This window comes from Girardinichthys multiradiatus, chromosome 7 (genome assembly GCF_021462225.1).
Source record: "Girardinichthys multiradiatus isolate DD_20200921_A chromosome 7, DD_fGirMul_XY1, whole genome shotgun sequence".
NCBI lineage: Eukaryota > Metazoa > Chordata > Actinopteri > Cyprinodontiformes > Goodeidae > Girardinichthys > Girardinichthys multiradiatus.
In genome coordinates, this window is record NC_061800.1 from 15674398 (window position 1) to 15701055 (window position 26658).

At 38.3% G+C, this 26658-nt stretch overlaps 1 protein-coding gene across 1 annotated transcript in view; it reads left to right on the forward strand.

The window, feature by feature from the left end:
- klf7b (Kruppel-like factor 7b) overlaps positions 1-26658 on the forward strand; it is a 95162-nt gene that overhangs the window by 31362 nt on the left and 37142 nt on the right. Inside the window, exon 2 of the mRNA XM_047370444.1 lies at positions 25886-26522. Coding sequence (XP_047226400.1) covers positions 25886-26522 — 637 coding nt within the window. The remainder of the gene's footprint in view (positions 1-25885; positions 26523-26658) is intronic.

Genomic DNA, 26658 nt, shown 5'->3' on the forward strand with positions numbered 1-26658 from the left:
TGGAACAAAAATCATTTCTAAGGAAATAATTATATTTAACAAAATAAGCAGTTTTGCCAACATAACACTTGTAACACTAACAGTCTTTCAGAAGTGTTTTTTATTATATTTGACTATAAAAACGTTTAATCAATAATCCATAACTTCCCATTTCCCTGGGGTATAAATATGAGGTGGCACAGAGGCCAATTTCTCTTAGCTCTTCTTCAAAACAGGAAAGACAAGGGAACATGCCATTCAAGAAAGGCATGTAACGTGTGTTGATCTGTGTGAATTAGAAAATGGATGCAGTTAAATACTATAAAGATGTCCATATCTACAGTCAGAATAATAAAAAAGTTTAAAATGATCAAGACCCCAAGGCTTAGCAATAATAAAATAATAATAATGTGTTGGATGGACTGAAATGACCAGTGAATGATTCTTAAGCCCCTTCTTTATTGGTTATCCCATTGCATCCAACACCTTTCAACCAATACTGTGACAAATAATGATGTCATGATTACTGAACATTTAACCATGTTAAAAATCTGTTCCTGCTTTATCTCATTGCATCAACTTTATCTGGAGAAAAGTTGCTCTTCTGAGATGCTGACAACAATTTAGTGACATTTGCCCTTATTTATTCAAAACTAATATTGATTTGTTGCAAAAATGATCATAGGACTGGTTTGACATCTGATTCATTAAACCATATGTATACTGGTCAGTCTCAGCATGCGAATAAGCAGATATTGATAAATATTAGCAATTCGAAACAATCGTAAATTAATCATCATCATCATTATGGGCCCACAGAGTCTTTGACATTAATAAACAAACATTGGTAAAAACCAGAGATTGCTTAAACATTTTTAAGTGACAGCACCACAGCTGAGGATTATTTGGACAAAAAAAACTAAAACCTTAAATGTAATTCTCCACACTAACACACTATCTGTAAATGTTATTTAATATCTGTTAATTTAAAGGCATACTTGCAAAAATTAACAGTATTTAACAAGTGTAAGTATTTAACAGGCACATTGTAGACATGCTGGATAATGTCCCCACTCTGTCACACACTTTCTAGGACATTCCTCCAGTCGATCCAAGTCAGGCTCACCTCTACTTTAGTAAGAGATCGTCCTGTGTCTGAATGCAATTTTGATCGTCCAAAAACCTCAACTTGAAGAGCACCAGATTTCCCTCCTTTAAATGGGGTTGTAGAATGTTTATAGCTCCATAATGATGTGCCTTGGAAGATGAAATCAGCTTAATAGCCACTGATCCCTCTAAAAAACCTGTTTGATCTAGGAGACCATCGCCTCCTGTATGCAATTACACATGAGAGATCCACAGCGCATACTGTTTTCCTTACAAGGTGGTGATGAACTTGTGGTAGGGCTATTAAATGTTCTATGCTAACCATCAGTAATTGATAACACACAGAGCCATCTTCCTGAAAGTTCCTGAGCTCAGTCATGGCTTTCTAAAAATCTACTTGTTATGGTTTGCAAGATATAGGACCCCGGAATGCAGACGAGCAGGCAGCGTGATGGTACGTGAAAAAAGGTTTAATAAAAAAAACTCACACTCAGCAGGAGGCAGGAACAAAACAAACGGGCAGGCAAGACAGGCATGGCATGATCAAAAACGCAAGACTTGGTTAGAGAACATGAGCATGAGAAAAATGTTTCCCCCGGTGTGAATATATGGCGTGAAAACTAGGTGGAGCAAGGAGACAGATTAACTTGAAGCAGGTGAACCGAATAAACTTAATTAACAGAACAAAATGTGACTGGAGCAAAACAGAGACTCTTGAACACAAACTAGAAAAACATGAAGCAAAAGCATAACCAGGTCCGAAAACCAAAGTTGACAAAACATGAACAAGACGACAAAACAAAAGCATGACCAGGAAAATAAACAGAAACATGATTCAAAACTTGAACAGTGAAAAACATAAGGAAAAACCCGAAATCAAAAACCAAACAACCCCAAATCATGGTACTACTATTGTAAAAGCTAAACGTTAAATTTTATTTTGTTCTTATGTTTCCTTGTCGTCCTCTGTAATCTTCAAATTAAGGTATAACCCACAATAAGCATTATTTTTCTCCATCGACTATTAATTCTCCAACCCAGCTTGAGATCTGAGACCAGACATAGGATCTGAGTTTGATGTACGCTCATTTCCAAATTCATAAATCTTGAAATGTGCGTGAAAATGATCATAAGTGGTGGCTATTTTGGCAGTGCTCTTTGATACTAATTGAACGTTTACTTAATATACTAAAGTATAAATTTGACAGACAAATGTTGGGTAAATTTATATAGAAATAAACAATAAAGTTGTTAAAGATGCTTGTTTTTTGAATGAAAGACTAGTGATAAGCAGCTACAGTCTGAACCTCTGGCACTATTGGTGTAAAAACCCTAAATATCAACTCTTAAAGCTTTTACAGAACTCTGTGCAACGTAAAATGCTGCACGACGTGCGAGCATACCTTGCTAACACAAACAGCTTCTGAGTGGAACATATGCTGCTCCCTGTTTCACACACTACGACACACTCAACCTCTGCACTTTCTATGTTGCAGTACTGCTGTTTCCCTCAGGGAGTTGTTGCGGCAGTCAGTGGAGGATATTTTTAGTGGAAAGGAAAAAAACAAATCAGGTACTGTAGTACAGTTCTCCCCCTGTTTTGCTTCTGACAATGCATTCAGAGAAGAATGTTGCAGTGAAACAGCTCAGTGTTTTAGGCAGCAACCTAATAAAAACAGTTTATTGATTTTTTTAAACTAGCTGGGTGAATCATAGCTTGGTGTTGGGATGGCTTGTTTTAAGCTATATTTAAATGCATATGACCTAATCAGTGTAGTTTAAACTGCAAATACCAATTTTACAGCTATTGTTATTACAATATTCTGTTAAAAATATGAAGTACGTAATACTATATTACTAAGCAAAATGTTAACTCTATTACTTATAAGTTTATTCACAGAAACAGAATAGAGAATTGGTAAAATCCAATTAAGTGCACTGAGTTGTGTCTACCAGGTGTTTGTAAGTTAGTTATGGGGCAGTATCAGTGCCAAAAATAAGACTTTCACGCACCCAGCGGTGGCTACGTTCTTGTTGCAGGAGGCTATATCCATTCCAAAGCCAACTAGTGATGTAATTAAAAATTGCCAGCCTCTCCAATGCTATCGCTAGCCTCTCTATTTCAATCGCCAACCTCTTCAATGTTATCACTAGCTTCTCCAATCCAATCGCCAGCCTCTCCAATGCTATCGCTAGCCTCTCCAATGCTATCGCCAGCCTTCCCAATGCTAATGCAAGTGAGTACCCTCCTTTTCAGTTACCGGCGCCGGCCTATTATTAATCAGATCACTAGCTGGCTTCGGAATGGATATTCCTCCAACAAGAGAGTAGCCACCCCTGGGTGCGGAATAGTCTTAATTTTGGCACTGATACCACGGCATAGTTAGTTGGGTTACCTACGTTGGTAATGAGCTTATAGTGGCTTATACAGACAGACATGCTATCTCTAATATAACCCGGTGCTAACATTTGCTTTAGGAAGAATGACCTTAAAAAGCATAAAGAATGATGCTCTAGGAAAAGTGTAACCTTAAGAGCAACACGCACTAAAAAATACACCATAATGGTTTTCTTAAATGATTTCACAGCAACCCGATCAGTCAGTTCATCACTGCTCTACGTTTTAACCATTTGTGTTTAATGTGGTTTGCTGGGAGTCCCACAGCTTTGTTACCTTTATCAAATGTTCTTGAATTTTTTTTTATTGTGGCATGATGTTTTGCTTGTTGAGGTCTTTTAATCTACTTCCTTTACCATACAGTTTCTGGTCCAGTGAGTTCTTAATTCTACAGGTGAGATATTTATCAAGCCTCTGTGTTGTCAGTCACATTGAACAAAATAAGTGGTTAATCACATTTTCTTCATGATTTTTCAAGGGGAGGAAGACATTTTTCACATAATGCAAGTTTGATTTGGATAGCTGGTAATTTCTGTAATAAATTAAAATATTTTTCTGATATTAACATCTGTTGAATATATTAAACATTTAAGTGTGAAAAAGGGAAAGAGGAAGAAATCTGTAAGTGTGCAGATACTGTTTTACCGCACTGAGTAAAGTTTTAGATTCGACTAAACCAGTCGGAGCTTGGAATAATAATATGTTTTTGCCATTTGAGAAGATGTGATTAAGTAATTGTGAAAAACTCCATAATTCACAGCAGGTTGTGACAGATTTAAATGAAGTCACAGTAGGTGGAAGCAAGTTTTTATAAAGTAATAAGTGAGCAGCCAAGAAAAACTAATGTAATGGGCTTTGTGATGAGAATAGTAGGAATTCTGTCATTCTTAAACCCTTTTTATATTTTTTTGATTACCCAAAATGCTCTCCCCTGCAGCTTTTTAAATGTCAGTGAGTGAATTTCTGAACCACCAACCAGCTCCATGCTGCTCAATCTAACCCGGCTTATGTTGTTGTTTACGTTTGTCTCATCTTTGTCTTCCATCAAGATCTGCACGGAGCTTTTATCAAACCACTTGGCCACAAGCGTCTCTTTACCTATTCACATTTACTTTTATTAAAGCACCTGTGTCAACAGCTTTTATGCGCTCAAGTGGTAAATGTTTAGTTTTACCCGCTGACTCCCGAACTGTGGTGTTAATGGAAATGAGCTAAAGCACTCGGAGAGAGAGAGAAAGTAGGAAAAACAGCCTTTCATGCTTCAAGCGTCTGAAACAGTCTGGCTTGTGAAACCACTAGGAATAAAAAGGGGCGGGGGGAGATTTATCCGTTGATTTGGCCTCAAATTAAACAGGAGCTGACTTTAATGAACCCAGCAGAGATGGCAGAAATTTAAATTAGCAATGACAACAAAAGAAAAGTGAGACTGAATTTAATGAGGGATTTTATTGTAACATTTGAAAAATTTTTACCAGAGCGTAGAGCAGAAGTAAGAACCATAGACCTTTTTATTAATTACAAAAAGCTAATTTCTGTCCCTGAGAACATTTTAATAGAATGTTAGGAAGTAGCACCAACAAGCCCTAAAATGCATTATTTTAATGTTGTTATTTTTATCTTTTTCATGTTTTACTTTTAGTGAGGACCCAAAAACGGAGACAAGAGCAGCAGGAATATAGAAAATAAAGTATTATAAAAACAGGAGATAGCAACAGACTAGCAACACTAGGCTGAGCGCAATAAATAATCTGACTGTGGAGTAACTGAACCAAGGAGTATTTCTATTGGGGAGTTTGATTATTGAATGCTACACAGGGGAGTAAATGAACAGATGAATAACAACTGCTGGAGAGCATAATACCAAGGCACTGAGGGAAAGAAAACCAGGAAACACAGTAAATAAACAGAAAGCTGTTTAATAACCAGTAATGCAAATGTAAAAACAAACCTCAAATAGACCAAAATTACTAAAATAATGTCTAACAGATCACGACAGTGTATGTGTGTGCATGTGTGGGTTGTTTGTGTGGATTTGTGTGCGTAAAATACATGGACAATGAGCACATCATTTTTTTCCCTACCCTGGACATTTGCCTCACGGTGGAGGACAGGCCGTCCGACATGACAAATGACCTGCACACAGGCAGAAGGAGAGTTACATTTAGAGTCGCCTCATTAACAGAAAGCACAACAGACAGAGAAGCAGATGATTCTGCCACAGATTTCAGTCTTTTCATTCCAGCCAATTAATGAAATGACAAGGACACACAAACACACACACACACACACACACACACTGTCACCCAGACGGAGGGAGACAGGGAAAGGCCAAAAGCCCGGTTAAGCGGTATTAAATTATTCCTCAAATTAAAAGGCTGTACCTGCCGTGTTAGAGTGTTGTGTGTATTTGGGTGTGTAGGTGTGTGTGATTAAGCTGGTAATTAATTTTATGTCCTCGTATTTAATTATCACGGACAGGCAAAATGGTGTGTGTGTGTGTGTGTGTGTGTGTGTGTGTGTGTGTGGTTGACATAGAGTGAGAGAAAGAAAAATATTTCTGTTCAGTGTCTGGTGCAAGAACATAAAATAAATCTAACCTGATGTAACATTTCTTCTTTGCAGAAAGAAGAGCTTCATTTCACTTTGTTCAAATCCAGTGTGTCCTGGTTTTACTGAGGACATTTTTGGCCTCCAAGCTGTGTTTTGCCTGAAGAGCCGACTGTATCACTAGAAAGCTCATTATTCACACGGCATACATTGCTGCTGCACCTAGTTTCCCTTCCTCTGTGTGTTTGTTTCTGTGCCCACACCACGTCTCAGTTCGCACTACTCTTTTCTTTAATTTTTCCCCATCCACACAAAACTTTCTAGAAGGAAATTTTGTTACGTTAACAAAGCACACTTCAGTACTTTTACTGGGATTTTATATGATAGACCAAAGAGACCAAACGTTGTGACATACATGCAAAACACTATATGTGGAAAACAGTGAAACATGGTAGTGGCCCCATCATGCTGTGGGGATGATTGTATTGAGCACCAACATCAAAGCTAGTCATATTTGATGGGAAGATGGATGGAGCTCCAGACAGGGCAACCCTGGAAGATCCTGAAGGAAAACCTGCATATTTATGTTTGGTGGTCCAGTCAAAGTTCGTACCTATTGTAAATCCAACTGCAAATCTGTGGTAACTCTTGGAAATCATAGTTCACAGATGCTCCCCATACAATCTGACTGAGTTTAACCTATTTTTCAAAGAACAATGAACAAAAATGTCAGTTTTTTATATGTCCAAAGCTGGTAGAGTAAATTTGCGATTATAATATGATAAATGTTGCAAAGATAAAAGGGGCTGAATATTTATGAAAGAAACCCTAAAGGCCATTCCAATTTAAAGCAAACTGACCAAAAATGCCTACCCTCCATCTTTTTTCTATCACCTCTCAGTAGAGAGAATTCCAGGGTAGATGGTTTGTTTAGTCTGCATCCCACATTGACCTCTGTCAGACTGGTGCTTGTGATTGTTACAATCCAGCTCCTGTCAATGACCCTGAAGCATAAGCAGGAATACTGGACTGTGTAGCCTACAGATAAATCTGTGGCGCTGTCCTTGGTGCTGAAGAAGCAGATGGCTCTGCAACAAAGTGTCTCTCTCTGCCCTGGTCCCCTGTCAGCTTGGTCTCCAATTTACAGTGCTATAAAAAGTTTCCCAAATAACTTTCATGTTGTCATTGGGCTTTGGCTGCTTTTCCCTTATTTACAATTTGGTACCTGATGAATTTCACAGGAATTACGTTTTCGGTTTGTTCTTGTTTGTTTGAATTGCTCTTGGTTATAAATTTATGTTATGAACTATTTCCCACCTAATTTAACACATAAATATTGAATCATACATGCAAAGAGACTGTTATGAACTCTTATGAATCATTTTGAATACTATTCATTTGTATTACTTCATTAGAAAATGTAAATCCATTATTAGGAAAAAACAACTGTTGATATTGAATGTATGAATTAATAAAACAGAAATTAATTTTAATTTAAATAGCAAAAATTGTCTTTTTAATGGTGCAGTGAATACCTGTTACTACCAGCATTTACACTATATTGCCAAAAATATTTGTCTGTCCTCTTTTACATGTACATGAACTCTGATGAAATCCTGTTCCTATTCTATGAGGCCATTGTGTTGATGGACCCACTGTTGCTAGCAACAGCAAATTTAACTATTGAGTAAAAATCTTCCTCAGGGTTTAGGTGTGTGTTCATAGTTAGAAGAAATTGCAGTATTTGTTCTAATTATCCCAACGTTGTTCAAGAAGATTGAGGTCAGGACTCTGTGCAGGCCAGTCAAGTTTCTCCACACAAAACTTTATAAACCTGCAGCCATAGAAATGATTGGAACACCAGAATTCATTGATTTGGTGGTGGGACTCAGTGCTTTTGGCAATATAGTGTAAATTTGTCCACTCAAATGCTGAATGCCTATCCTCTCCTTACTGACTTAAAATATTTGCAACATTTTTATGTACTCAGCCTGTGTTCACAACCTTGGGTTTGGTACCATGTTCCATGGTGCACTGTAAAGCACAAAATGAGAAAATGCACAATATCAAAATTCTGAATAAATGTAATGGGAAGTGCTGTGATTTGAAGGAATGAAAGTGTCTTTTCATGTGATTACACTAGTCTAATAGTGAGAGAAGAAGATGTCTGAGGGAAGTTATGTTTATTTTGTTCTGAAACAATCCAAAGCCATTTAGTACTGAGCTCAGTTTAAGAAGCATTCAGTTGATCAGTATTATGATTCTGCTTCTACCAGGAATAAATGATAAATGAGCCATTTCTAGCCTGCTGTTTGCTAATAAATCAAATGCACCTACAGGAATATGTATTCATCCCTGTCAGAGTTGCATTCCGTTGCGTATCAACTTGCTTCACTCCTGATTTCAGGATAAAGATTCCTTCTGAAGCTTTAGTCCTAAACCAAACCTTAAATTCAATTCAATTCAACTCAGTTTTATTTATATAGCGCCAATTCACAACACATGTTGTCCCAAGGCACTTCATAACAGTCAGGTACATACATTCCAATTAATCCTAACAATTGAACAGTGCAGTCTAGATCATTAAGGGCTTTATATGTGAGGAGGAGAATTTTAAATTCTATTCTGGACTTAACAGGGAGCCAATGAAGGGAAGCTAAAATAGGATAAATATGATCTCTCTTTTTAATTTTCATCCCATTCAAGTCTTGGGTCTTTAAAGACGAGTCAAAGTCAAATCATGTGTTTTTATTTGTGCAACTTGATGCAAGACTCACATTTGAGTCCCCATCTCAGTCTTTGGCATTTTCTTACCAGCAACTGATTTTACCACTAATGAAGTCATACCCAAAGAGCTATCACACCAGTGACCAAATAGAAGGATACTAAAAGTTGTTTTTCATTTATTTGTATTCTAAGCAATGCTCTGCTTTCAGGTTGTCCTAAAAAACTATAGCTTCTCTGAAGCTATTTCAGAATTCAGCTGTCAGGATGGTGATTAGGCCTAGAAAGCTCTCTCCATTAGCTACCTGTCTATTTTAGAATATATATATATTTTTTACCGTGTCCTGTCCAGCAGAGTAGCACTCAGAATTGTTGTCTGAGTGCCAAGAAGAAGCCCAACAGATCTACTTTTACAAGTGGAGCATTACGGCTAACGCTTTAAAGCTCTGCTTGATATTTGTAAAATAAACTTTATTAGACACTGCTTTGGAATTATTTCAATTGCACAAAAGAGAGAGAGGTGGGGCAAAAAGGAAAAAGGGAGAGAAGGAGAAAAGAATAGAGGAGCGAAAGAAGAATGAAAAGATTACAAGATAACATCCTGCTTGCTTCTACACCTGCAGAAACATTCATATTAGCATGTACTTATGAATGCAAGATGTATTTAGTGGTAAATGCAGCTCAATATAGAACATTTGTGTATCCGTTAAGATCTGAATCTAAACACCTGTGGGTTTGAGTGTGAGTGCACCTGTGTATACAAGGTTTCTCCATAAAAATATGCAATAGTGAGTGTGGGGAGCCACAGACCTGCCCCCCGGGACCTGGGACAGACATGGAGGAGATCCCAGTCATAGACATCCAAAGGCCCCGCAGAGCACAGGAACTCCAGGAGAACCACCGGTGGGACTAATGCAACCCCTCCCCCCAGAGAAGAGCCGAGGAGAGTCCCAGGGGAACCACCCAGCAGTCACAGTGCAGAAGCCCCAGGGAGTTGCAGCGACGAGCCCATAGGTCCCGCCGGCAGCAATCTACGCCCAAGCAGATCCAGCCATGGACCCAGAGACCTGAGACTCCGGAACATATGCAAGCAGAGGCAGCACAAGCAGAGGCCCACCTGAGCTCAGGGGTCCAGGCCCTGGCAAGCAGCCACCAGGAGTGAGCCGGCACACACTAAAGCACCCAGCCCCAGATGCAGAGAACCACAAGTACACTGGCGGGCAGAGACACCAACCACCGGTATGTAGTGTGGCGGGGAGAAAATTGGCCCCGCATTTGATGAGGGGCCTAAAGTGATTCAGGAGAGGGATCAGTCCAAGACCTAACCTGACGCAAAAAACAGGTACACAGTTACAATCACACATTCTCACCCTCATGCGTACACATAAAAACACCCCCACCCACGCACCCAACGTAAAGACAAACAACAATGGACGTCATACACTCACTCGCACTCCCCATACGTACTCTATATGCCCAGGTCCAGGTGCTGATACCCCCATAGGGGCAACTAGCCCCCGGACTCAGGAGGTGGTCTTTACTCTGGATTTTGTCGTTTGCTATTTGTCTTTTTGTACGTTTACTATGTATCATTTTTGTTACAATTTTTGTGTTTTAATACATTTTATTAACCTTATGTTGTCAAAATTCTAGTTATTAAAAGTTGCAGTGTTAAAATTTTAGTTTTAAGATGTAGTGTGTAGCAGTCCTTTTATTGTTAGATTTGGTTCAGATTTGGTTCAGTGTGACAGTCTGAAAAAGGTGGTTTGACACTCAGGTTCATTGACAGATTTAAAATGATTTGTTTGTTGAGTTATGGACTAACATTAAAATGTTCTTATCATAATACCCTGAAAAGATTTACTTGCTGAACTGGCTGCTGTTTTATATGATAGCTTCAGCAGATGCCTGTGGGCAAAGGGATAAGAGATGAGGACAAGAAAGCACAAACACCAGGATGAAGAACTACTGTTGGTGACCTTTAATTTTTGAATGAGGAAGGAAAGATTACTGTATCTTTGTGAGGGTTTATGGAGACAAGAAGGTGGAGGAGGAGGAGGTGCCTGCTCAAAGGCATGAATAGATGGAGAGAATAGAGAGAAGATGGAAAGAGGGGGGAGCGAAAGCAGTTACACAGCAGGAGAGTCTGAGTGCTCTCCTCCATCAGAGACTGTTGATTAAAATTTCATTGGCTGAGGCTAGAGGTCAAAGGTGAAGCTGTGTGTGTGTGAGCAATAAAAGCCCAAATCCTTCTGTCTTCATGCACTCAGTAACTTCTGTAGAGTCTCTCTTATTGTCTAATATTTATTTCCTTCTCTTCATTTGGAGGTTGCTGCTTTTTAATTGGCTCTCTGGTATCTTTCCAATTAGATGTCTTAATTTTAGACTACAAGTGTTAATTTACTTTGTGCTCGATGTCACTCCTGTAGGTGGCATGTGCGTAACATTTCCAGTTACAGCATGATGTATTTCAGACAGAAATAATTACAGGCTTTTCTAAGTCATCATAAAAACATTTATGCTAGATTTCCAGAATAAGAACAAATATAAAAAATATATACATCGTTACAGTCATGCAGTCTAAGGGTGCATCTGATAAATTAATATATGACAAAGATATTCACGGTGGCGCAGTTGGTAGCACTGTTGCCTTGCAGCAAGAAGGTCCTGGGTTCGATTCCCGACCGGGGGTCTTTCTGCATGGAGTTTGCATGTTCTCCCCGTGCATGCGTGGGTTCTCACCGGGTACTCCGGCTTCCTCCCACAGTCCAAAGACATGCCTGTTAGGTTAATTGGTAACTCTAAATTGCCCTTAGGTGTATGAATGAGTGTGTGCATGGTTGTTTGTGTGTTGCCCTGCGATGGACTGGCGACCTGTCCAGGGTGTACCCTGCCTCTTGCCCATAGACTGCTGGAGATGGGCAGCAGCTCCCCCGTGACCCACTATGGAATAAGCGGTAGAAAATGACTGACTGACAAAGATATTCATACTGCTCTGTAAAGAATGAGTGAGAAATTAGTAAAGGATAAGAAATAATAATATAATAAAAACAGCTAAAATGATTGCATAATGGAAACAACAGTGTCAAAAAATATCATTGTGTAAATGAAACTAATTCATATAAATATTTCGAAGTACTTTTCAATAAATCAAACTTCTGGTCAGAGATGATAGATTTTCTTCTCCTGTTTAAATATCTAAATTCTCTATTGTGTTCATGCTAATCAGGGTTTGTTATTAGATTGTAGCATTTGATATTAAGTTAGTTTTTACCATAGTTATTACCATTAGCTAATATTTCAGTATCCTTTTTATGAGAAATTAAATCATACTCATTTATCAAAAAATACTTAATTGTTTAAACTTCCAGCTAAAGCTATAAAACCTTTTGTTTTTTCGATTTACAAAACAAATAAACATTGAATTGACCTTTTGCTGTTGACCAGATCTGTGTTCAAATATCTCCCACTGATCACTTAAAGAAGGACTTTCCTGATGTATTTTCAAGATTCACAAAGACTGGTTGGTTGGTTCCCAGTCTAACTGACAACAAACATAAAGCCAGTGTACATTCTCTGCTGCCCTCACACTGGGGCTTATTCAGTCGGTCCAGACTAATCTCCCAGATAAAAGTCTGAGTGGATGTTTTCTTGTCGCTACATTCTTCCATCAGGTCTTGTCTCCATTAACCTCTTTTTATTGAAGCCTCCTCCTGCTTTTCAAATCAGGCCTCCCAGGGCTCTCCGTTTTATCACGCTGTGTTTTCAATCAGCGCAGAGTAAGAGGAAATCTAAACGCACTGGGAGCACATACACACACACACACACACACAGGTATACAAACCAACATTGTCAACTGTGTCACTGTCACAGTACTGTACTTTGTCTTCTGTGTTGCCGTCACTCATAAAAAAATTATCTGTGCTGTTTCAGTCAGTTAGAGACACCTCAAACATCTTTTTGACCCAGCTTTTATTAATACTTAGGTATCTCTCTTTTTTTAATGAGGTTATGTGTGGGAAGGTTTTTTTTTTTGTTTTGTTTTAGCTTGCATGGTTAAAACTTATTACACAAAAACGCTGCTATCACAGTTTCTCATCTTGCCACGAATGAAGGCGTATACAAAAAGGTCTTTTATGTGGGTCATCTTTTTTATTGATGAAAAACTTTAAACACGGTTTTCCTTGTTTTGTTTTTTTTTTTCCCACAAAAACTACTTAAACATTCGGAATGACTAGAACTGTAACACAAATGATAGGAGTTTTCATTAATAAGCTTAAATGAGAAGAAAATATTTAAGACCGATCTAATCAGAATATATTTTAGACATTTGGAAATTCTGGAAAGTAAACAACGAAAGTAAGTCTGTTTCCGTGTAAAGACGTAAACCTTTAATTCCATTTGACTCCAGGATAAATATTTCACATTGGTATAGGAATTTGCAGTAGCAAAGATAATGACCTGATGTAGATAATATACTAATCATGCCTCAACTATCCTTATATTTAAAACACTGAATGCATTTGGACAGCAGGAAGACTGGGAAACAGAGCTTAGCAATGTGTGTGGGTTTTGCATCTTACGCAAGTAAATGCTATGAACTGTACATCACACCCTGTTTGTTCTTTAACCCTGGATGCATGATTTGAAAGCAAAGAAGGCCTGTGATCTCAGCGGATCAGTTTTTATGACTTGAAAGGACAAAATGATCTATTTTGAAGGGTTGTGCTTATGTGGTTTTTGCAGAACTATGAACTGAGCATGACTTACAATAACAAAAGATGACTAAATTCTAACTAAAACTAAAGAACAGTTAGAAAACTGCTAAACTAGTAAAGCTAAAATAAAATGTGCTGTCACAATTAACGGTGGTGGCCTAAAAGTGGAAAATTGAAGCGCATTTTGTAAAACCTCAAGTACTGTCACATCTTTTTTGTATGTGTACACACATTCTTACATTACTTACGTTGCAATGTTTTGTGTGTAGTAAGATAAAGGGCGTAACATTTACAGTATCCTACTGTGCCAGGACAGGGTAAACTACTTTTTGCACTGATGTCACTATCTTGACTCACAGTGCCACCAGGAAGTCCAACTAGTACTTCACTGAATTATTCGGAACATGGATCAAATTGCCTTTTCGTTGGAGCCTTTTCAATCATTTGCAGTGCAAATGTGAGTAAATCTTCATCAGTGGAGACAGAGCAAATGAATAGCATAGTATGATATTACACATTTTCTGAGGTGATTGCTTCGATAATATGCACACTTGCTTCATGTCATGTTGCAGCGCCTCTGATACAAATTTTTTTTCGAATTGTACAAATCATCAGTAGGAGCCTGGCTTGGACAGAGAACACATTAATATGGTACAGTATCAGATGCATAGAGTACAGATGCATAAAGCTACATATCTTTGTGTACCATTGAGACACACGGCAGGCAGACAATTGAGCAATGAACATATAGATTTCTAGGCAGCTATGTGCAATCAGAATAAGATTTTTCAGAGTTTGTTTGGCCATTAGTTTTAACAAACCCCATGAAAAAACAGTTTCTATGATGGTTGATTTGTAGCCCAGCCTGAGCCAGGTTAGCTCCATATCAGTCAAGACCAAACAATGTTTATGTTCACAGTAGATATTTTATGTTCACTGTAAACAAATCATTTTACTGATTTCAAAGAAATGTTTCAACATGTTTCAATCTATAGCAATTTTGGTTAAGTCTTATCACAAGACTGAACATTTTAGGAAACTTTAACTACTTTGATATGATGAGTTAGATTTCCATGCAGCCTGTTCAGGTTTTCTTATCGTCATTTATCTATGTTTAGGCAGATATGAAAGGGGCCAATTAAATTCCATTATGCGTCTTAGAAAACATCAAATATTGGTGAAATCCTACATCGGAAGCGGCATAGAATACTCGGTTTTGGTTTACTTGCTAGATAAAATTATAAGCATTCTGTGTCTCACATTGAGCCATCTTCATTTAGTGCTGGATCTGATCAATATGTTTAAAAATCATCATCACTTTTTGAATATTTAAGAATTTCATCCATAGATCAATAGTCCAACTACAATATGTCCTAAACATTGCTACATAAATAAAAAGGGTGTTCTTCATTTTGGTGGCCACAGACCGGTGGATTAGTTCAATTAAGACTTTTTATGTCTAATACCTAACCAGTGATTTTAAATCTCACATTGGCCAGGTGATAAGAATGAAAAAGATTTGCAATACAAAATACTTTTTCCCAGATGTTTCTTATCAAAAGAGACTGAGGCTGATTAGTTCAGCCTTACACCTTTGGACAGGCTACAGCCTGAATTTAATAAGGTTTTCTTGGCAGAAGTTAAAGAATAGCCTACAACTTAAAGGGTTTAAGCACTGATGAAGAAGGTGAAGTATTACATTAAAGAAGAAGTATAGCTTTGACTGGTTTTGGAAGCAGAGAGAACCCTGTTAGCGGAGGAAGCTTGAAATGGTCTCTGTCCAAAGGGAATAATGCAGCCCGGAATGACTTGGGACAAATACAGTGCAGATATGAGGCGTGATCTGTCCAAAATGGCAACTGTCCATCAGCCTGCAGAGGTTTAGGCTTTATTATCCATGCCGCTGTGTTCCACAACATGGTAGAAGGCCTTTTTGCCACCCCTTCCCCTTTGGTTTGTCTCAGATTTTCATGATGCGGGATACAATGAAATGTGTATACTACAGAGACAGATGTGCGATGGTGTGCTTCACAGATGCAAAACCCAATGGTGGTGGACTTTAGCACCAGCAATGAGCCTGGGCCTATCGTTAACCCATTTCTATAATTGTCAATGTTTTGAGTCAATGGAATAGGGTTCAATGCAATACAATTGGTTAGGGTGAAGCAGCAGAATGGTCTTGCATTGCAACTGAATGAGAATAACCATTCATTTTCTTTGAGTACATGACATAAAATTTTTTTTTCTTTTTTTGTTATTCTTTAGGAATAATATGTGGATGACATATTATTGGATATGTAATCTGACTGGCCGATAAGGTTCTAAACATTTCTGTTGTTTTAGCACATGTACTGCATTTATATTCTCAAACAGCAAGTATCACTTCTGAGTCAATCAAAATAATAGATCATCTTTATTTATATTTTAAGACGCCAGCCTGTGGTAACTCTTTAAAATGTATTTGTATTTAAATAAGTGCTTCTTTAGCTCACTCTAATCGTTTTGAGTTTGCTGCTGCAGTTCTCCCCTAGTGCCTGTTGTCTTTCTCACTCACTGAAGTTGCAAAGAAGCGCATCTATGTGAGCAGCAAAATAAACAAATAAATAAAGGTTGCAATTAGGTTTTTATCATTCATGTTCAAGAGCCGGTCAATACATTTCAGTTTGTTCATTAATGTCACAACTCTGGTTTAATCACAAATGTAAGTTTTAGGTTAATTGATCACATTTTAAAATGAAAACCTTTTAAAAAACTAAATTTCATTTAAAGACATTATCAAATCAAGGGTACTTTATTGGTCGTACATGCAGATGCCTGTGAATTGGTTCATCTTCTTATCCCTAAAACTTGAAGCTTTAACACTCAGGAAGTGTTGTACTTAAATTTAATTTAACTTCAATTAAGTAGGTGTTGTTAATTTCAATCCTGTGCCATTTTGTACTTTTTCAGATTTGTTCATCTCATACCCAATTTTTTCGGATATGAAATGCAGTAACCTGACCGGGGACATTTTGTGCCCAGCATGTGATACCAGAGAAATGTTTTGCACCGCTTTAACACCCTATGATTCAAAATAATTTTTTACAATTCACACATAGCCGATGGAACAAAACGTGGCCATGTGACTTCATTAAATGATATCTATCTGCAAGAGTTTGCTTGGTTGTTTTTGTTTAATCAGTTTTCAGTCCAAACAAGGATCAGAACCAAAATAAATGGAAATGGAGTTTAATACATTGTGTTCTGAACACATTATACTTGATTTCAGAGATCTGAGCATTTTTATTATTATTTATAATACACCATGGATTAAGCACAGGTACAAAATGCAAGTATGAATGGACAAAACTGAATCGGATGAGATTCTGAATTTGCAAAGCCGCAGTTTGACCCTGATTTGACCTGGAGGGCTAATAAATTTCAGAAGCACCTGAATGCATTGGTTTTCAGTTATTATCCGCTTATGGGATCTGCAGTGGTAAGTCAGTGTGACTCGACTGCACTGAGCTCCATCATCTTCACAAGCAACATCTCTATCAAGCACCAGGCACATGCATGGAAGCCAGCTGCTCGCTGCCAATGGCTTCTGTTTGATTTTTCTACACACTCAAACACGAGGCATCTCATATTCACACACATCAGTTAAAAGTCATTATGTTCTTCTCACTCTTACAAACATACACACCCTCTGTGTACACAACCGCATCAGCAAATTAACTGAATAAAGAGCCTATTTTTGCTTTTCTTTTTGAGTGGCTAATTAGCCATCAGAGCCCTCTGTGTGGAGAGAGCGAGATCCATCAAGAGGTACAGCTTCAAAGAGCAGTTATGGAAGCCAAAGCACTTTAATTAGGACCTATTTGAACAAAAAGGCAAAGAGAAAAACATAATTTGAAGCTAAAAGCTGCATTTAGGGGGTTGGGGGACATAAACAAATTCTAATACAGAAGAGTAAAGAGAGAGCAGCAAACTTGGATTGGATTGGAATAAATGAGATGAGATGCTTACAAGCAGGCTTTCTTCACCAGCTGGAGTGGAAACCATACAAAGCTTCAGAAGAGGTTCACAGTAAAGCTGTTGGACCCCCTGATCTTATAACAGCATGCAGTTGTACGATTTAATTAAGATTTCATTTTGCAAATCAATCGATCAACGGATTACTTTAAAAAGCACCCAGTTGATTTTTCTACACAATTATAAGAGTTTTTTTTTTTATATAGAATTTCCAGTCATTTCAAAGTAGTTTTGTATATTTAGATACACATTTAATCTATGGAGTTAAATGCGGGTCTTTTCAACATATAACTGCTAATTTGGTCCACATTGTAAAACGTATTGTAGTTTTACTGGATGGCAAAGTTACACATTGTCTCTGCTTTATTTGCTATCTTCCATACAGAGACACATATTATACAGAGGCTACTAGTCCCCATAGCATTCATCCAGGTTTCGATTTCTGCCCTCAGGAGCTTTGCTGCATGTCTTCTTCCCTTCTTTCTCTGCCTGTTTCCTGTTTTGATTACCGTGAATAAAGGCCACATTTGGCACAACAAATCTATAAAGCTGTTGTGATTATCCCTGCATAAGAAGCTCAATTATGTTTGAATCTCTAATTTTGAAGTTCGAAAGGAAGTAGTTCCTAAATTAATCTGCTGTATGACGAGTCGGCTAACGATTATTAATCTGCTCATCGGCTCGCTGACAGCAATCAGTTACAGAGCACAAAACCCTTCACCACTTTAAAGCTGGCAAAGTGTTAGCCACTCATGATGCCAAAGTTAGCATGTGCTTCGAGGCTTCAGACCAACAATAAAGTGCCAGTTTAACCTGCACTGGAATATTCTGGATACAGATTATTTAAATCACCATGACAGGTGTCATGTTCATGGTCAGGTGGATCATAAATTATTCAGCATTGTGCTAACTTCCTTGCAAAGATCCCAAGTTCAATATTCCATTATGCTGTTCTTTCTGTTTCATTCCCAATACATATTGTACATACATGAATAGTGGTCTCTCATTTTTTTTACTAAAGACTGTGGTAGATCTAGATCTGAATTCAAATCTACATTGTTACATTGTGCTATGTTTCTGGTGAGACTGGGTACTAAACTGGGTAAGTCGTAGAAGATACAGTAACTGACCTGGACTGCATTAATCCTTACTGGTTCTGTGAAATCGTAGACCCCGCCATGCAGTAGGCCTGTTTTTACTCAAATCCATGCTTGTAAATTTTTTAGATGGACAAAAAAGGCAACTCTTCATAAAATTTGTTCTTGCCAACAAATTAATGATTCTCCAAATATTTGACTGAAAAAAACTAGGCGCTAAATGATTTCAATAGGGATACTGCTGATGTTAATCTCTGGGATGTTTTTACAAACTCGTATTTAGCAGGCTGAATCCATTTTCAGGCTGTTTAATGTTGTGTTGCTCGAGCAGTATTTATGTGGCAATAACCACATGTGAAGTCGACACTTACACCAAGTGTCACTTTGCAGAATCATGTAAATGGCTTAATTTCACCATTGTCCTAATGGCAATGTTGGTAATAGTCACATAACAGACTGCATGTAAACACAGACAACCCCCCCCCTGCTGGATCCACTTCAGTCTGTTTGTGGAGATCTGTCCTCGATCATCCTTTGTCTGTCTGAAGCTCTTAGCGCTTCTATCCAGAACCCTGTGCTCTCTGCATTCATTATTAATAGCCCTCAGTAGGCCAAAGACATACACAGAGGCTGAGCCTCAACGTCACAGGCAGCTATTTTAGATAAAATATTAAATCAAACACAAGTGAAGAAAGAAACAGGAGATGATAGACTATCTCTATTTTCAAATATTGCTGCTCTTTAGCTGGTTAAATATTATGCACCCCATTCAGAACTGACCCTGTATTTTATCTCAATCTTTGTTTCACTACACTTTTACAGGCAGAAATCAATTAATGAAAAAATGAAATGAAAAAACCTGATCAAACAAAATTAACACCTTTCTTGGATTGAAAAAAATTTCTAGTGTATGTGAGCATGACACCAGGGACTTATTCCATGTAATATGTGGTTAATTATGATTCCACTGCTGAAATGTACAGTTGACTCTCATATTGACAAATATTAATATTTTTAGGTGGTATGGCTATAATGCCTTTGTAGCTTGTACTTTTGAGAACATGGCAACTATCACTACATTTCATATGCTCAGTAGCTATATTGGAGCTTCAATTTTCCCAGTCAGAATTCCGACTTCAGAGGGTGTTGTTGTATTTCCGATTGGTAACGGGACTTCTAAGTCCAAAGAAAAGCCCTATAAGTGGTATGGGTCTGAAATTATTTTGTTTAGTTTTTATAGTCTGTATGGTGGTTTCCAGTGTTTTCTGTCATTTTCCATCTATTGTAGTGTTGAAATCCACTTTCAGCCCAATATGTGACTCGGTGCGTGTGAGCATGTGTGTTTGTCTGTGTGTGCATGTGTGTTTTTCCATTTGACCTTTCTCCATATGTTATGGGACAGAACAGGAGAACAGGAGGTGAGCCCTACACATGCTATCAGTCTGAGCTGTTGGCCAGCAGCTACACACTCAAACACACACACATCGGTGTTCCCTCATCAATATGGGGACCTGTAATGCCAGTTGAATCTCCAACCTCTAAAAAAACAAACTCTTACCGAAATCCTGGCTTAACCCTCACATAACTAGTTTAACATATATAGTCTCAACAAATTTTAAGGTTTTGTAACCCCCAAAACATACACACACACACACACACACACACACACACACACACACACACACACACACACACACACAAACACACATCTACGCTGCAAGTCCTGCATGTCATTGTTAGCTGATATTCACAGTGTGTAGGTGTGTAGGAGAAACAGATGAAGGAGAAGGTCATACGCATGATGTCAGAGTCAATCCGTTCACCGTTGGCCACGGGTTTGATTGACACGCTCTCTCCCTTCGCACACCCTCAGGCTCCTTTTATCCTCTGCCTTAGCTCACCTTCCCCCCAAAATCCTCAACATCAGTCTGGCCCCAACCAAGACACACAAATGTGCTTTTCTTTTTTTTTTTCATTTAAAAGTTGAAACGATAGTTCAGTTTACTTCGAATAGAAATCATTAGAGGAGTGACATATTCTAGCAGTTGGATGGTGTTTTCCTGCCGTTGATCTGTCTGTTATAAATTCAGATTTATAGATCAAGAAACTTAGTGTTAAATATTTTCTTCATTTACTATTGTGATTATGAAAAGGTAAAAGAAGAAAGTACAAATTTGGGTTAATTGCAACCAGTGTCATTACCAAAATATCCCTCAGTCACGTCAGAATTGCATGTTTTCCTGATACTCTGCAGCCTTAGTACCTACTGCATTTCAGGTTGTCTTGTAAAGTCAGTATGGTTTCTAAAATATTTTAGCTACTAAACCAAGAAGCCAGATGTTACATTCGTCACCGGAAGGGCGGACAGTGCTCACAAAGTCATGGTTCAGGAAGCACCTGACTTTTAAGTCATGATTTAGTACATTTTCAGTACATTAATGTTTAGGTAAAAACAAAGAAAAATTAATGATTTTTCAAACTTTATGAGTAAAAAAGTATGTAACTCCCTTACCAAAAAATGTCAGAAAATAAATATTCTCAATTGTAAATCAAGTTAAATTTCAGTTAAAGACACATTTAGATTAACTACATGAACATCATTGCTCTAGCAATCACATTAGCATTACCATCAACCAATTGTAGCCTGGGCTTGCTTTTACAAAGCTGATTTAATTTGCTAGCCAAAATACTGCTCTGTTGAAAGTAAACATTGTGATGCTTGTTCCTGCAACAGCACATTAAATTAAAATGAAGTAAACGTACTGTATGTCTTGTCATCTTTTCCTGTATGGGCTCAGTCTTTTGCCCTAAAATTACCTAATTGTTGAGTCATTTTCCTCCCATATTAGTGTCACAATACCACAACAACAACAAAAATGTAATGAGTTTAGTCATACTAAATCAAAGTATGCTGTCTTGAGCTTTGGTTTATGCTTTCTGGCAGTTTTGCATGATTTATAGACTTTTTTGTGGACTCAATGAATTTGTGATTCTAGGTTTAAGCTTAGACCAATTTTAGACCACTTTTGCTTTGTCTAAACCTAGCTGAAATAAATTGGTCTAAAGCAGGGTTACATATAGATGTAATATTTACTCCTGTCTAAATGTCTGCATCTTGTTAGAAACATAAAGGGCAAACTGATAGTTTGTAAAACTCACGTTTGTTAGCTTAAATTTTCAATGATCAAATTCTAACATAAATTCATGTTCAACAGTTGATTTCACTTCAACAGTCCATGCCTGAGTTTAGTTACTGTATTGATGCCAACCAGCAGCTTTTATTGATGGTGAAGGGGGAGGGTCCTGAAGCTCTGGTTTGTCCGTGTTCTCCGTGCTCTTTCGCTTTGATGTTGCTTTTGGTGCTACCTTTTAGAAGGTGAGTGTAGCATCTTAGTTCCACACAAACTTGATTGGTATGTTGGTTTAAAACAACGCTCCATTTATTTGTTATACTACATGCATGCCGCACTTAAAAAACTTAAGAACACAATTACACCCCTTCTTATTGACTCAGAGAATGCAAAGACAAATAAAATACGTTTTAATCTTTAGACCAACCAGGTACCATGGACTGCTTTCATTTTATTGATTGATTTTTCTTTAAATCAAAGATTATCCCGGCTGAAAGACCCCAAAAGATCTTATTGTTTTAAATTGTAAATTCCTACCAGCACGTAGAAATGCTCTTTTTCCTCCAGCCTTGTCTTGTTTAACTTTCTCTCTAGGTAATCTGACGGCCAATTAATCATCTCCAGTTGGATTCCAGGTCATTTTCATAGCAAACAATCTCATTTAAAGCCAAACACAATGGCCTCATATAGCATACTTGACTGGATATTGTACAACAGCCAGCGATTAATAAAAGAAACACAAATGCTCACAAAGCACAGCAACTATCTGGACAAAAGGCCAAACAGGCTTTCTTTGCAGCCTTGGTTTTCATTTTCCAAAAGACATTGTTACATGCATGCTTATCATCATTTGCATATCCTCATGAGCCAGTGTCCACTGCTAAGAAATATCTTTTGATTTACATTCATATGTAAATGAGCATCCTTTGGAAATGAGGAGGCAAGAAGGAAAAGAAACAAGAGAAGAAATTCAGCTTATCATCACTCAACAGACATGAACATGAAATACGTTTGATTTTTCTCATCAATAAAGTCAAGCAAAGCAAAGCTACAATACTGGCCGGTCTAAATGGACAGAGTCATCCAGCTGCAGCTCAAGTAGAGAAAATGTATAATGTGTTTGTGAGGCTGTTTCAGTGACTGACGCAGAAAGAGCCAGGGCATCAGTGTAAAAGAACCCAGTTGCCAAAGGCCTTTGGCCAAACAGAAAGTTCACTTTCCAAAAGGGTACAATAAAGGAAGCTGCTGAACAAAACCAGCGTGGCTTTGAGAAAGTTCTGAATTGACTGCAATGTGGAAGGCTCTGACAGTGTTTTGACCAAAACAAATAAAAAAATAAAAATTACATTTTGACAAACAATTGAAAAGTTTTAGATTCAAATGTTTAGAGGTAGTTATAAAAATGAAAGTAATTGTGTGCTACAGGGATAGATACGGGTGGGTAACTCAGGGTGTCCACTTAATACAATGAAATGTAAAGTTTTCCAGAGAATTACCCTGTATATTTTATCTGATAATTGAGCATGTGTGAAAGGAATTTCCCATCAATCTGTACAGTGAAGAAATTTGCAACATTAATAGGGCAACAGGTGCCTTTGAGTTGATAAGACAAACTTACTCTCTGGTACCAGAATACATACTTGTCTTTGTATAGCCACTCACACGGTGCAGAAAATGTGGTGATAAATGGAAATTCTTCAAGTTGAATTCTGTAGAGTCAAGTTGAGTTCTATGAGCTTAACAAGTTTGTATCAAAAAGATAGCATCTTCATGCAGGAGATGACGCAGCAGATGGGAGGGGAGCCACACCCGTTGCATCATTTGACTCCAAAGCAGCTGGGACACTAGAAGTCAGTGTAACTCAGTGGTCAGCAATAACGTTCATCCACCAGTCCACCTTCAGTTTCCATGGTATCCAACTGGGTTATTGACCAATAGATGGTGGTACCCACTGCCATTTCATTACTGCAGCTGGTTTTTAATGAGACAGTCACCAAAGCATTTGAGCAGACCTACTGTTTTGTCTTCTGGATGGAAGGATGTTAGCTGCCATCCTGGTAGTACATTCAGTTAACATTAATATGAAGAAGGTCAAAAACATAAAAAAACAGTCTCTTACTTGTGGGTTTGCATGCTGTGTGTGTTCTTTCAGCTGTAAATAATCCATCCTGCCATCCATGGGATTAACGTTGTGGGAGAAGTGGGAGAAGTTAGAGGTGTAGTTGTTTCCTGCAGGTCAGCTCTAAGGCAAGCTCGGCTAACAGCGCTACTGCTAAGTACTCTTCTATGCATCCTTATTCGACCAGCTAGGCTGTTCAGACCACTAAAAACTACGTTGGTCCGTGGTCTGTTGTAAAAAGTGGTTCGATGTGATATACATGCCAAATGTAACGGGGCAGGTAAACTATCTGACTAAAACGTTTTGCTGTGTAAATATCTATATGTAAAAATGCTTGCTTGAAACAGTATAAAAATAATCTATTTAGACAAATGTACCCTTTTGTTAAATGAAGAGACCCAAAACGGTTAACTTTATACCTGGTAGGTATATAGTGCGAGCAACAGCGTAAAAGCTACAGTAAGATATCCATATCTGTGGGACGGCTGTGGCTCAGTGGGAAGAGTGAAAGTGATCTGGCAAGGTTAACGGAATTTGCATGTTTGATTCCATGCTAAAGTGTCCTTGGGCAAGACATAGTTGCCAATCAATCTGAATTATCACTCAGTTGATGTTTGAATGCAAATGTGTGTGTGAATGAGACTCATGGTGCAAAATTGCTTTGATTGGTCAGAATTACTAGAAAAATAACTAGAAAATCATTTAATCCATCCATTTTCAGTCCAGTGAACACATTTTAAAATTGGATATTATTGTGGCTGAATGGGTTAAGTGGTTTTCTTGCAATCGGAAGTTGTGGGTTTGATCACAAACCGAGAAGCAGGGTACACCCTGGACAGGTCGCCAATCCATCGCAGGGCATCACAGAGATATACAGGACAAACAACCATGCACACATTCATTCACACCTCATTAAGGTGTGAATGAATGTGTGCATCGTTGTTTATATTTAAAGTGTTTATATTTAAACACCATAATGTCTCTTTACTACACATGTTTTTCACTTGAAATCATAAAATTGCATATTAGCAATAGAAAAGAGTGCAAATGACCAATACAAATATTTTTTGTATTTTTTTGCATTGTGATGCCACCTAGTCTCTATTGTCCTGGGCAGAAAGCACTGCAACTTGTTGCAGATAAAAGAAAAGAAAAGAAAAATCAAAGCAGAAACTATCCTGGAACAAACGGTTCCTTGTAGAACTTATAAGTGCTGTTGAGTGACAGTACAAAATACAAAAAACATAGAAGTTTAGAGAGGCAAACACAGGTTTTGATGTTGTAAAATTGAGTTAGTCACTGGAAGGTTTCTTGGCTCAGATTCCTTGAGGTAATGACTGTGGTGCCCTTGATGAAAGGTGCTGGAGGGCCAGCACACCAACAACTGTGATGATTCTGTGCCTTTGCCAACAACAGTAGCAGAACAAATGAACAGTGTTTTTCTGGCTGGATAAATAAAAAAAACTCATTTTTCTTTATTTTTTTCTCATTATGTCCCTTTCTTTCTTTGCCTTTTTTATAATCCTTTGTCTTTTTATCTGTCACCTCGCTTCCTCTATCTCTCGATATTACTTCCATGGCTGGTTGATTTGGCTGAGCAGAGGAAAACAGGCAAGGCCTCAACAGTTCAGGGCTCCAGAGAGCTTGTCCAGGCAGCGGCAATCAATCACAGAATAAATCCCTTCTCTCGCAGGACTGCCGTGTGCCAGGTGACATGGTCAGCAGCTGCAGAGAAATAGAACGCCTACAGTCGATATCCAAGTTAAATTAGACTGGGAAACCAGTGAGTATACAGATGTGCTGAAAGATTGTATGAGGCAAGGCCTTCTTGACTTTTGGAAACTGTTATCCTAATGTAAAGAGTTGTGTGGCTTTGGTGGAAGGTCAGTTGGAGGATCTTTGGATCTTTGGACCTTTCAACCAACATTCAGTTTAATAAAGGCCTAATTAGTTGTGTGAACCCCATGTTAAGTCTGGATGAAGCTGAATGAAAATTGCATAATGGGTTAAGAAAATTGTGGTTTTGACCTCGGTGTCCCCTTTTCTTGCAGACATGTCTAGAGTTGGAGAGGTATCTTCAGACAGAGCCCAAGCGACTTTCTGAGCTCTTTGATGAAGAGTTGGACAGTCTCCTAACACCGGCTTTCATGCAAGGTGGTGACAGTGATGAAGACATGATGGACCCACTCCTGCCCAGCCTCCCTGACCAGCCAAGCCCACCGCCACTACTCGTAACCCTCCCCAAGGTTCAGGCTAAGATCCTTCAGGTTCCCAGTCCAAACAAGGTGGTGGCTGGAAATGACACAAAGGACCAAGTCCTTGGAGGAGTCAGTGCCGCACAACTCAGTGCCGCAGTTACATCTCTAACACCACCATCATCGCCAGAGCTCGGACGGCACCTTATCAAGCCTACACAAACGCTCACCGCAACAGCAGATGGCACATTAACACTTAAACTGGTGGCAAAGAAGGTGGGACTAGGGGCAACCAAGTTGGTGGCGGCACGTGCATTGCCATCCCCACCAAACCGAGGAGGAGCCCTGAGTGACAGCGAACAGGGAGGTGGTGGAAGTCTGGGTGGAGATATTCCTGAGAACAAGAAGAGAGTTCACCGGTGCCAGTTTAATGGCTGCAGGAAGGTTTACACCAAGAGCTCCCATCTGAAGGCACATCAGAGGACCCATACAGGTATAAGTTTGCAAGTTTTCCTAAATGTGGCATGTCTTAGAAAGCTGATTATTATTCTGATTTTTGCCATAAAGTTTGAAATCATAAATGCTGGAAATATTTTGAGATTTTAGGTATTACTCAAAGCTTACAGTTT